Below are 12,875 nucleotides of genomic sequence, written 5' to 3' on the forward strand. Positions count from 1 at the left end.
ACATGGCACTGATGGGGTTTCTCTTCTGCACCACTAGACAATGTGTTGTCTTCTGAGGGTAGAGTCACACAGGGGCAGGATTGTCACCCTGTGTGAACTCCAGTCCTTACCACTTTCATACTGAACTGGATCCACCTCATTGAGACCTCTGGTTGCTGTACTCCTTCCATTCCAACTTGTAAGTGCTTTTCTTCCTCTTATTTCTGCCTGCCCATATCATGGTGGGTCATTTCAATGCAACCTCCTCCAGTTGCCTGCCTTCTAGAGGCAGTTGCAGATGCGCAACCAAGGCCCACTCCAGGACGGATCCAAACTGAGCTGCTGTTCTAAGGCCCCTGGGATGGAGATGAGAGATTGAGGGAGGGGATCAGATAATCAACTGTCATCTCTACACATTTATGGTGTCAACCTTATCTGGAACCTCATTTTTGCATCCCCCTCGACATCTGTTCCAAACCTTTTGACCTCTCCTCTCAAATCCCCTAGCATCTCTTCATGTTTATTCAGCAGAATGATACTGTTTGCTACTTTATGGACAAAACAGAAAAAAATCAGGGATGAGCCTTTATTTAGCCATTTCACCTCCTTTCCTCCTGTTTCAGAAGTGTCTGTCTTCCTCTCTAGTGTAAGACTAATCCTGTTTCCCTATGCCCTTGACCCCATCCTCTCTTGTCTATTTATATTCTACTGATTATTCCCTCTGCTCTAGAGTCTTCCAGTCTTCCCTTCCTAAACCACACTTCCTCAAAAGGTGGTCAGCACTCCTCTGCTTCCTCAACTTCTATTCTTCGCTCTTGGAGTCTGACCTAGCTTCCTCCCCTCTCTATTGAGGTTGCTCTTGTTGGTCATCAATTTCTAAGTCAGTGGCACGTCATTGACAATTCTGACCACATCCTGCTTCTCAAAAGTCTCTCCTACCTATGTGCCTCTGACACCACTCAGTCTTAAATATCTTTCTTCTCTTTCTGCCTCCTTTCTTGGCCCTTTGATCCCAAAATGTCAGTGTTCCCAGTGTTTTCTATCTCAGTCCTCAGCTTTTTTCTCTCTGCACACCAGGAAAGCACACACTTCATTACAAAAAGGGGATAGTTTCTCCCAAGCTCTAAACAAGTGCTGCTATGGGAGAATGTTGGCCCACGGTTGCCAAATTCCCCCATTTTTCAAAATCCAAGGTTTTATGTGAAACGCCTCAACTTTAAACATCGGTAGCGAATTGAAAATTTTACAGAACTATGCAGGGCAAACAAAACATGTATGCTCCTCCTTAGGGCTGTTTTCTCCTCTTATTTGACTGTCCATAAAACAGTTTATGAAGTGTTTTATCAGTAATGGTAGCTCACACTTACTGAAGACTTCCTATGTGTCAGCCACTCTTCATGTGGCTTGTGGTTAACCTTCACAACTCTTATCAACAAGGTGCTACTGTTATCTCTGCTTTATAGATGAGCCAACCGAGGCTGGAGGCTGAACGATTAAGTATTTTGTCCTAGGTCTCAGAGATTTTGAGCTTAAGGATGAGGATGCAATTGTGACCATCCAGTTGCAGATCTACACTCTCTGTTTAACAACTACACTCTCCTGTTTCCCCACTCACGCAGATGAGGAACCCTGAGTCCAGAGAGACTGAGCTTGTCCAAGATCACAGGGGTGTTAAGCAGCCAAGTAGGGATTTGAGCTATTGTTACAAATGTTTGTAAAATGAGTGCCTTGGAGACCCAACGCAGTCCACTCACTTCCATTAATGACTTCATTTACTTCAATCCCTAGGTGAGATAATAGTCAACATTTTATCAGCACTCCCGTGTGACATTTTTCAAGTGCTATGCGGAGCATTTGCTATGCATTATCTCACAAACACTATTATTATCCCCACCTAAACGGAAAAAGAAACTGAAGCTCAGAGAAGCTCAGTGACTCGGCCAAGCTGCGGCAACTAGTAAGAGGCAGTGCCAGAGGCAGTGCCAGGATTCTAGCTCAGGCTGTATGACGACAGAGCCTCACTTCTGACCACGAGCACACTGTCAGTTTCACAGATGGGGAAACTGAGGCCCGGGACTAGGCACTAGCTGGTGCCTGCGGAATGGCGGCTACTAAAGGGAGCACGGGCTGTACGACCCCTGTTCTCCCTCTTTGCCCTGGGGGAGCCTCTGTGGTGCTGGAGGCGGAGCGCGACCAGCGGAAGTCCCTCTCCGTGTGCAACGAGGGCTGCGCAGAAAGCCGCGCAGCTCGACACCCAACACGCTGATCCCGAAACACCACGGAAACAAGTCGGCGGGATCACCGGAAGTGCGCCACCAGTGGGCGGGGAGAATCTGGATGCCACCAATGGGAGCGCCGTACTCGCGTTGGCCCCGCCTCGGAGGTGGACCCCAGTCCCCCTTCCGGTCACAGCGGGCTTCATCTGTTTGGGCTGTGCTTGGGTGTCGTGGTGGGTAATTTGGAGCGCGGGGGCGGGAGACTGGCCGGGAAGGAAGAGGGACGTCCGGAAAGGCGAGGGGAAGGATGGAAGAAAGGATTGGGTGACAAAGGCAGTGGGTGTCAGGTCCCGGGCTCGGCACCCCTGTGCTGAGAAACTAGCGGCCGGGTCTTGGTACGTCTCCTGTGCTGGTGGGGAAACTGAGGCCCAGAGAAGGGCAGCAGAGGCAAGTAGACTCTGTTCAACACAAACATTTTAAAATCGTAATATTAGGTGGAAAAAATACTTTTAATCGTGTTGTTAGGTGAAAGAAACAAAATACAAAATTCTGTGCATACTGTAATTAGATCTAGGGGAAGTCCGGCCTTGGCTGACCACCCTCTCAGTTTATCACGCCGCCCTCTGTGCTCACTATTTTGTGCACAGAGCTGATTACTTTGTACAAGTCCACAGACGCTTATGTTAAAGCCCTGAGGCTAGAATTTCTCGGATTTTGGAAAGGTGAGATGGTGCATGCTGTTACACCCTCGGCGGGGTCCTGAGCAGCGTTTTGTAATCAAGTACGTTACGATTTTCGCAGCTAAATATATGCATATTTACACAACGTCAATAAACAACAGCCATAAATAGCCTCTCTTTAGGTCAGGACAAGTTTTCAAACTTAAGGAAAAAGTTTTGGTATTCAAACCTTTACAGATTTGAGACTTGCAGGTAAGGGACCTGTATCTTAACGTTATTGGTCACTTGTGTCTCTTGCTGACCTGGACTGGGAGTGCCTTGGGAACAGGAACTGTGCTTTTTAAAAAATCGCCATTCCTGTGTCCATTACTGTGTCACTTTGTGCCCTTTTAGTGGGGTCAGTAATGCTTTCCCTTTGAGGATTAAATAAGGTCGTGCCCGTGAAGCAAACTCTATGTCTAGCACATGGCACAAATGGTGTGACTGAGATTTATTAATTCCACAGATATTCGTATTTTAAAATTATTTGCGAAAAATAAAATAAAATTATTTGCGTAGGTAACACGCGTATGGTTAACCGCCCCCATGCAGTCCTTCTTCATAGAGACAGCTGATGTAATATGCATAAACAAACATGTCTATATTTATGTATCTCTTCCACTTCCACTTTCTCATCCTCTTTTCCCAGATTATATCATTGGATCCTGTTCTATACCTCATTCTTCTCATTAACATTTATTTTGGCTGTTTAACATTTTCAGCTTTTTCTTTCTTTTCTTAATATGAGATGTAATGTACCAATAAATCGTGTGGAAGTTAAGTTTGGAGAACAAAAATATAATGAACACCCATGTCCCCACCACCAAGTTAAGAAATAGAACATTAGAGCCCCAGAGCCCCTGGGCCCCCATTGCATCCTTTTCTTGTCTCCGCAAAGATAACCACTGCCTTGAATATTGTGTTACTCATTGCCTTGTTTTTCTTTGTACTTTTTACGATCTATTTGTGTATCTCTAATGAATGCAATATATGGTTTTGCTGGGTTTTGGATTTTATATAAATGAGATCCTAATGTATATTTTGTGTGACTTGCTTTTTGCACATAATATGTTTTTGAGAAGCATCCATGTTGATGTGAGTAGCTCTACTTCATCTTCACTTCTGTTTTAAATTTCATGGGGTGATTATACTTGCTTTATGTAGCTGTTCTTCAGGGGATAAGCATTTATACTGTTGCTAGACTTGTGCTCCTAGAAATGTATTTCCTGGGGTAATGTGGAAATTTCTGAAAGGTATATACCTAACAGTGGCTTTCTGGGGATATGCAAATTAGCCAGTAGTATCAAATTTTTATCTGAAGTGGTTATAAGAATTTATACTCTACCCACAGTGGATAAAAGTTACAACCTTAGCCATTCCTCAAAATTTTTGCCTATCTGGTAGTGGGTAAGATCTTTCACTGTGGTTTTAATACCCGTGTGCCCGATAACATTGACATTAAGCATCTTTTAAATGTCTTCATTAACCTTTTGTACATCCTCTTTTTGTAAAATTTTTGTTGCTCATTTTTTTCTTACAATTGTCTTTCCCATCTTCACATGTAGGAATTCTTTATATGTTGTGATTATGAATCTTTTGCAGCTTATATGTGTTTCAGATACCTTCCAGTTTGTAGCCTCCGGCACCCCCCCCTGTTTTTCGCGAACAAAAGTTCTTAATTTTAACAAAGTCAAATTTATTAATATAATTCCTTTATGATTTGTATTTTATGTATCTTTTAGGGTCATAAAGACATTCTCCTATATTGCTGTCTAAAAGTTTTATAGTTTTCACTGTACTGGCCAGCTGGCAAAAAAAAAAAAAAAGTTTTATAGTTTTTTTCTCATGACCTTAACCGTCTAGAATTGATTTTTGTGTATAGTGTGGGGTCATTTTTTTTTTTTTTTAATTAATGGGTTATTAGATGTCTTGGCACCTTTTATGGAAGAGTTTGCTTTGATCTGAAGTTCCATTTCTCTGACATATCCATTTCTCTCGACATAGCCACATATGTGTACCTTTCTGTTTCCGAGTTCTCTGTTCTGTCTCCTTGGTCTTATTTGTCCATCCCTGTATCAGTACCACACTATATTCATTACTCTGGCTTTATAGTAAGTCTTAGTATCAGGCAGGAAAAGTCTTCCCACCTTTATCTTCTCCAAGAATGTCTTTGACAATTTGCCTTTATGTTTTCTAATGTAAAATTGAGAATCATCTTGTCAAAACATGCAGAGTCACACACAAAAAACCAGTTGGGATTTTGGTTGGAATTGCATTGATTCAATTACATTGGAACAGTTCGGTTTTTAAAGTGATTGCTTTCAACGTTTCATCTTTAAGTATTATATTGCTGTAGTTTTTTTGTACATGTCATTTATTAGATAAAAGAAGTTTCCTTCTATCCCAAATTTGTTAAGTTTTTTATATAAATAAATGTTGAATTTTATCAACTGTTTTCTGCATCTATTAAGATGATCATGTGCTTTTTCCTTTATTCTATTAACGTGGTGACTCATATTGATTGATTTCCAAATGTTAAGTCTGCTGGAATAAACTCAACTGAATGACAACATAATATTCTTTTTACATTGCTGGATTTGGTTTGTTAACATTTTGCTTAGGACTATTGCAGCTATGTTCAGGAAAGATAATGGCCTGTGATTTTCCTATCTTTTGAAGTCCTTGTTAGGTTTCAGAGCCCAAGTTATGTTAGCCTAATCAGATGAGTTAGGGAGGATTTGCTCTTTTTCAGGCTTTGGAAGAGTTCATGTAACATTTGAATTTATTTGTTACTAGAATGTTTGGGTAGGACTTCTTGATAAATTCATCGAGACCTGAAGTTTTCTTTGTGAGAAGATGGATTCCCTATAAAATGTCATTTATGGTTATAGGACTGTATAGGTTTCCAAATAATTCTGTCATCAGTTTTGGATGAATTTCCTATGACTTTGTACATATTTAAAACTTCAGATTAATTGTTATAAATTGTGTATGATATCTTTAAAAAATATTTGTGCCATCTGCAATTAATTTCCATTTTTCATTCCAAATGCTATTTATTTGTATGTTTTCTCATCTTTTGGAAAATCTTGTCAGAGGTTTTTCACTTTTACTAAGTTTTTTCAAAGAATAATGTTGGTTTTGTTGATCTCCTTCGATATATGCTTATTTTCTATTTTATTAGTTTCTGCTCTCTGTTATTTTCTTCCTTTAACTTTCTTTGGGTTTAACTTGCTGTTCTTTTTATAGTTTTTTAGATGGATGCCTAACTCATTAATTTGCTGCACCCCCTTTTTACAAAAATGTAAGCATTTAAGGCTATTCATTTTCCTCTATTGCTTTATTTGCTTCCTGCCAGTTTTTATGTGTAATGTTTTATTGTTTAGTTCGAAATATTTTCTAATTTCTATTAATAATTCCTCTTTAATGATAGATTATTTAGAAGTATATTTCTTAAATTCTAAGCAAATGGAATTTTCTAGTTATCTTTTTGTTACTGGTTTCCAAATTTATTGCATTATAGTCAGAGAACGTGGTCTGTACGAGACCCATCCTTTAAATTTTGCTAAGACTTGCTTTCTGGTCATTATTCGGCAATTTGCATAATTATTCTTGGTATGCTTGAAGGTTCTGTATTGTTCAGCTGTTGGGTACTGTGTTTTATGCACGTCCATCAGATTAAGCTTTTTACTTGTGTTGTACACGTCTTTTTTAAACTTATAGATTTTTTGTTCACTTCATCAATTAATGAGAGGGGTGTGTTAAAATTTCCTACTATGGTTGTGAATTTGTATGTTTATCTTTGTATTTCTGACAATTTTGCCTTAACTACTTTGAGGCTCTATTAATAGGTGCCTGCACATTTTAAATTGCTAGATCTTCTTGGGAATTAAACCTTTTTATAATGTTGCGATGACCCTCTTTATCTCTAGTAGTCCTTTTTGCCTTAAAGCCTATTTTGTCTCATATTATTAAAGTTACGCCAGCTCTCTTTTTGTTAGTTTGCAGAATATATCTTTTTATACACTTTTACATTTTTGGAGTTCTTACGTTTTAGGACTAACTCACAATGTATAGCTAGATTTTATTCATTATCATTTGACAGATTTAAAAATCTGATCTAACAGTGCTTGTCTTCAAATTGGAACATTTAGTCTATTTCCATTAATCATTATTACTAAACTAATTGGGTTGATTTCTTCTAATTTACTCTTTATGATTGTTCTGCCTATTCTCTGTTTTTTTCCTTCTCTCCTTTGGTTCCTTCTTTAGGGTTAAGTGATTATTTTTCCTCATTACATTTTTTTTTTTTAACTTATTTGGAAATTATATACTGCATTTTTGTTTTTCTAATGTGGTTACTCTAGAAATTGTAAAATGCAAGAGTAAAATTTATTAATGTCCAATTCTCCTCCCAACCATCATAAGGATGTTAGAACACCAATTTCAGTGGTCACTTGCCTCCCAACTTATATGCTATTATTTTTGTGTGTTTTAATTTTTAAAAAATCTCAAAAATACTCTTTATACTGTTTATACAGTCATAAAATGACTTGAATTTACCCACATATTTACCAGTTTCTTTGCTCTTTATTCTGTCCTGCATTTTAAACCTTCCAACTGGTATCACTTTCTTTCTTCCTGAAGTATATGCTTTGGAATTTCCTTTCATGAGGGTCTGCCTGTCACTTACTCTTTCAGTTTTTTGTTGTTTGGAAATGTTTATATTTCACCCTCAGTCTTTAGCTGAGTATAGAGTTCTCAGTTGAGAGACACACCCTCCCGGCGTGTGGAAGAATTTTTCTCACTGTAACTGACTTCCATTGTTGCTTTTGTGAGTCAGCTATCAGTCTAATTGTTGCTCTTTTGAAGGTATTCTGACCTTTGGTTTGGTTGCTTTTAACCTTTGATATTTTGTACTTTTACTATGATGTGCCTTGGTAGGTATTTTTAGATTTATCCTGCTTGAGACTTGATGGGGATCATGATGGCTGTGATCTTTGTCATTTGTCCTTACTGGCAAGCCTTGGTGGTACTCTTGTCTGCTTTTTCTGGATCTGTTCGGTAGACGGCTTACTAGACTCTTTGCCTCTCATTTCTTTCCTTCTCTAGATCACCTACACAGTGCCAAAGGAGATATTTCTAAAGATATCATCTTCTTGCTATACTATCTTCTTGCTTCAAGACCCTTAGTTTGTAGAGCCTTAGTCTCTAAAGTTTCCAGGATGAAAGTCCAAATTCCTTAGCCCAGCATATTCTGTCTCTATGCCCAGAACAACTACAGGCAAATAAGGGGGTGCTCAGTACATAAAAGTGGAATGAGTGAATGAAGGTACCCAACCCTAGTGATAGGAAATAAACTTGGTGACTGTGTGGATGTGAGATTTAGGGAGAAGAGGACCAGAGTTGGAGGTGCAGGTGTGTGGTTAATTTGACTGTGTGGACTGCACCATCCAAACCAGATGATTTACCAAGAGGAAGACTCATGATGACAAGGGCTGAGGACAGTGGAAAGAGAGGATGAGTCTGATTTAGGATTTGTTGAGGTGGAGGTGCTGGTGAGATCTTCTTGAGGATGTCTGTAGCAGGCAGTCAGAGAAACTGGTCATGAGATAGTGCATCTTCCTAGCTCTGAGGTCCAGTTGATGATGCTGTTAAAAAAGAACATTAACTAGCACTTCTGTGTGTCTCTCAGGTGTTAAGGTCTTGGCAGGCCTTTGGTAGACATATCTCATTTAAACTTCATCTTATGCCATTAAGATAGTTATGATGAAAAGAGTGAGCCTTAGGGAAATTGAGCATGTTAGCTAAAAATGTTTCCATGTTATATCTGCCTAAGATAAAAGCAAATTTCTTGTCAGATCATGGCAACACTCCAGAATTCCAGGCACCGGTGCAGTCAGAACCTTCAGGAAAGGAGCCAGGAATTTGTATTTTTAGTACTCAGTTTAGGTGATCCTTAAGATCAGGCAGTTCTGGCAAACACTGGTCTTGGTGCCATGTCTAGTTCCAGATCTACACTCTTTGGCCCTGTGCTGGGGTGGTGCTTCTCTGTGGCAGGAGCAGGTGTTTTGATCAAGGCTTGTGTAATACTTTTATCGGCTCTGACCTTTGTGGTTTGTGGAAAGATTCTGTTTTATTAGAGAGCAGGAGATTTTTAAAATAGTTGCAGTCCTACTGTGACAGTTGTCTTATTAGAGGTTTGGAAGAGGAGAAGGAAACTAACATTTATTGTTTACTAGCAATCCTCTAAGCAGTGAACATTATTATAATTTTATAGTGAGAAAATGGGGCTACAGCTAAATTTCTAAATCTGCTAAGTGGCTGAGCCAAGGGTAAGGCCCAGAATTGTGTGATAGTAAAAATAGCTCACACTTCTTTAGTGCTTACTGTGTTACCAGGCTGTTACATATATTAACTCATTTAATTCTTGTAGCAGTTCTATGGAAGACGTTTCTGTCGTTATTCCCACTTTGCAGATCAGAAACTGAAGCGCATGGAGACTAAGTTGCCCAGTTTCACACACCCAATGAGTGGTGGAGCCAGGCTGTGAACCCACGCATTCTGGCTCCAGAATCCACACTTCACCACTGCCCTGTACTAATTTTTTTGCCTAGCCTGTGACTCTTATTCTTTTCTCTCTTGTAGTCATCAGCATGAGGAACTTAATTTTTAAAATGATAACACATTTATATTTGTTAATGTAAATTAGCACATGACCTAGGATGTTGCTTTTGGCATGCTTGGAGATGACTAGATCTCACTGGCTTCTTTTTCAGTTCCTTCATACATGCAGAGCAGTGCGAGAAGAATGGGCATCATGACTGATGTCCACCGGCGATTCCTCCAGCTGCTGATGACTCATGGTGTGCTGGAGGAGCGGGATGTTAAGCGCCTGCAGAAGCACTGCTATGAGGTCCATGACCGTAAGTGTCATTTCCCTGTTCCCAGGATGCTCTGGCACTGTGTTGATCAGGGACTGGTGATATTGGTATAATACCATGTGACAAGTTAACAGGTATTCTTGAGCATTCAGATCTCTTCACAGTCTTACACCAGCCCATCTTTCTATTCTCACCTTCTGCTTTTTTTTTTCTTTTCCCAAGTGAATCAGACATTTAGCCCAGTGGATAAAGACTTGGACTCTGAAGCTCGATAGTCATGGTTCTCACCAAGTCTCCAGTACCAGCCCCAGCCTCAATTTCCTTATTTCTAAATGGAATAGTGATTGTACTTAACACATAGGGTGGTTGAGAAAATTAAGAGACATGATACATACAAAATACCTGGCACAGGGAATGTGCTCAGTTGGCTATTGATAGTAACAGAGTATCAGGGCAGCTTAGTACAGTGGTTAAGGGCACAAACTTGGAGAGACTGCCATCCCTGCTATGTGCCAGCTGTAGGCAATTGGAGCATCTTCTCAGCGGGTCACTGGGAGGAGTTAATAAGGTAATATGTGTGAAGCACTTGGAGGCAGGGCTCCGTGCGTGCTCAGTTCTCAGTAACTAAGCTAGCAGTGGAAGCAAGAGGATCAGTGTTGCCAGATCACTAGAATCAATATTGGTAGATCATGTTGAGTGTCAGTATGGGTAGGTCTTGTTGACTGGATCTTACTGAGTGAAAAGTTGGTAAGTTATACTTCTTGTATGATTTCATTGTGTTAAGATTTTGTAAAGTACAAAATGCTTTCCATTGCTTATCAATACGTCTGCTTGTAAAAGTATAAAAGTGGATGGGGAGGATATGCAGCACCCTTGGGAGGTCTTTGTCTTTGGGGAGGGGGCAGTGGGTTGTCAGTAGAAATCAAAGGACACTGCATTTTTGTCCTGTTGTGTTCTTTTATTAAAAAGAAGACTTGAAGCAAACATGATGTTATTAGCATAATCTAATGGTTGCCCTTCTGATTCATGGGAATGCAGGTGTTTGGTTTCTAGTCTGCATTTTTGTCTATCTCTCTGTATTTTTTCCTTTTCAAAAGAAAAATGGGAAAAATAACGTAAGAGGGGAGCCGAGCCAAGAGGAGTGGGGAGGGGCATGGGGGTGGGGGCACAAAGTGCACGAGTGAAGGAACCCAAGAAAAGGTGCCACATTTAGAGAGCTGCCGTTTCTGCAGTGTGACAGAGTTAGAACCCAGGTCCCAGGGGCTGAGGGGTGAAAGGGGATAAGAAGGAGAGACAGTGTGTATCGGAACAAATAATCTTTCAAGATGTGCAGAAGAAGGAAGGATGAAAGAAGATGGCATGCTAGAGAAGAGGCAGAGCTTGAAGTGGCTGCAACTTAAGGTTCTACAGGGCAGTGGTCCACTGAGGCATTCCATGGGGAATTCTGGAAGCTTGATGTGGCACAGGAATAAGTTAGAGGCTTGGAAGGGTCCTCTCTAAAAAAACCTGTTTAATTATGTTTAACCCTATGTATCCAAACTTGGTTGACCTCTTAATAACATAACTTGGGAAACCCCCTTAACGAGAACGTGTGATGTGTGGGAAGAGAGTAAGTGTTTTGGTGTGTTGGTTTACAGATCATGAAGAACCCAGTACACCAGAGTCATGGTTTTTTACCTAATCCCGTGGACAGTGCAGACCTCTTGAAATATTTGAGGCAGGAGAGTAACACAATTAGTGCTGTGTTTGAGAACTATCCTCCTGATAAAAGTATATCTGATGTAACTGCCTGAGCTGTACTGGATAGGGATCTTTGGTGGGGGATTCCTTTATGGAAAGGGAATATTACATCTGTCAAGCTAGCTTTACTTGTTCTTTAAAAAGCACAACAGGACTTTAAATCCTCCCCATAATATCCTCCAGAGATGAGCATAAGAATGCTTGCCTTCATCTTGTATCTACCTGACAATTCATTCCTTCTCTCTTTTAGTTTCTCAAATAAGTCCTGAATGTGAACGTCAGTGTTGATGGGGAAGTTTCTTAGCTCATTGCAAGGAGCCATATGATACCTGAGTACTAAGAATGAAAGTATTTTTGCCTTTATTTGACCTTTAAAATTGTTATGACCTAATTCAGGAAAGTCCTATAGAATGTGTTTAGGAATTAATGTTCCATTTCTTTGTACCTAGATATGGTTCTGGCTAGGGTGAACTGGGTATGGCTATAGTCTGTATTCTCCTATCCTTCATTTAAAAAACTAACAAAATAAAACTTGTTTCTGAGCATTCTTATTATTAGAGAGATTTTCAAACAAGGAATGATGGAAAGAAATGATCTAAAATTAAGTAAATACTAACAAGACCCAGTATTATTAATCTCCTGTCTTATGAAGAGATGCCCAGGAAAGTCCCCTTGTACCAAATGGAAAAATATTTAGCTTCTAAGAAATTTACGAAACAAAGGAATAATTGAAACTGTAAGTTATTCTAATAACTTAGGGTGTTTGTGCAGTTTATCAAAGCACCACTTATTCTGGACTTTTGTTCTCGCTCTCTTCTTTACCATTGTTAGGGGGAAACAAGTTCCCCAGTTCTCCTGGCTAGTATTTAGATTTTGTTCTGAAGACTCAGAGCAAAGCCTTGGGTCTAGCCTTTCAGATAGCTCTGGGAACCTGAATTTTTAGAGAGCCTTAGATTTTGAACCAGGGCTTGGGTCCATGCTTGTGTTCATTTATCTAGCAAAGCTTCCTGAGAATCTCTTGTGAGCCAGGCCTCTGTGCTGGGGGCTGGTGACACACAGTGTTTGTCTCACCTTGGCTTTCATGAGTCACACAGACAAGGAGTCAGATGACTCCAGCATAAGCCTTCTTGATGGAAGTAGGCACGGGAGGCCTAGGGAGGGTGGTTCAGAAGACTTGGGTTTGAGGATTTCCACTTTTGGCCAAGATGGAGTAACAGGGACCAATACACCATCCTGCCTGAAACAATCCAAAAGTGGACGAAATATATGAAACACTGGATATTAGTCAGTGAAGGACAGTGATCTCTTGAGAGGCAGGCAATGAGGTTTTTTTTTTC

At 40.1% G+C, this 12,875-nt stretch overlaps 1 protein-coding gene across 4 annotated transcripts in view; it reads left to right on the forward strand.

Moving 5' to 3' along the window:
• Positions 1–2,370: 2,370 nt before the first annotated feature.
• NSMCE1 (NSE1 homolog, SMC5-SMC6 complex component) overlaps positions 2,371–12,875 on the forward strand; it is a 32,267-nt gene continuing 21,762 nt past the window's right edge. The window contains exons 1-3 of one of the 4 annotated variants that reach the window (XM_063100316.1): positions 2,435–2,642; positions 6,164–6,218; positions 9,694–9,840. In XM_063100316.1, the coding sequence (XP_062956386.1) occupies positions 6,176–6,218; positions 9,694–9,840 (190 nt within the window). In that variant the 5' untranslated portion in view covers positions 2,435–2,642; positions 6,164–6,175. The other 3 variants (XM_063100315.1, XM_063100317.1, XM_063100318.1) reach the window with 3 other exon arrangements.

The sequence above is a fragment of the Cynocephalus volans genome, chromosome 6 (assembly GCF_027409185.1).
Source record: "Cynocephalus volans isolate mCynVol1 chromosome 6, mCynVol1.pri, whole genome shotgun sequence".
Lineage (NCBI taxonomy): Eukaryota > Metazoa > Chordata > Mammalia > Dermoptera > Cynocephalidae > Cynocephalus > Cynocephalus volans.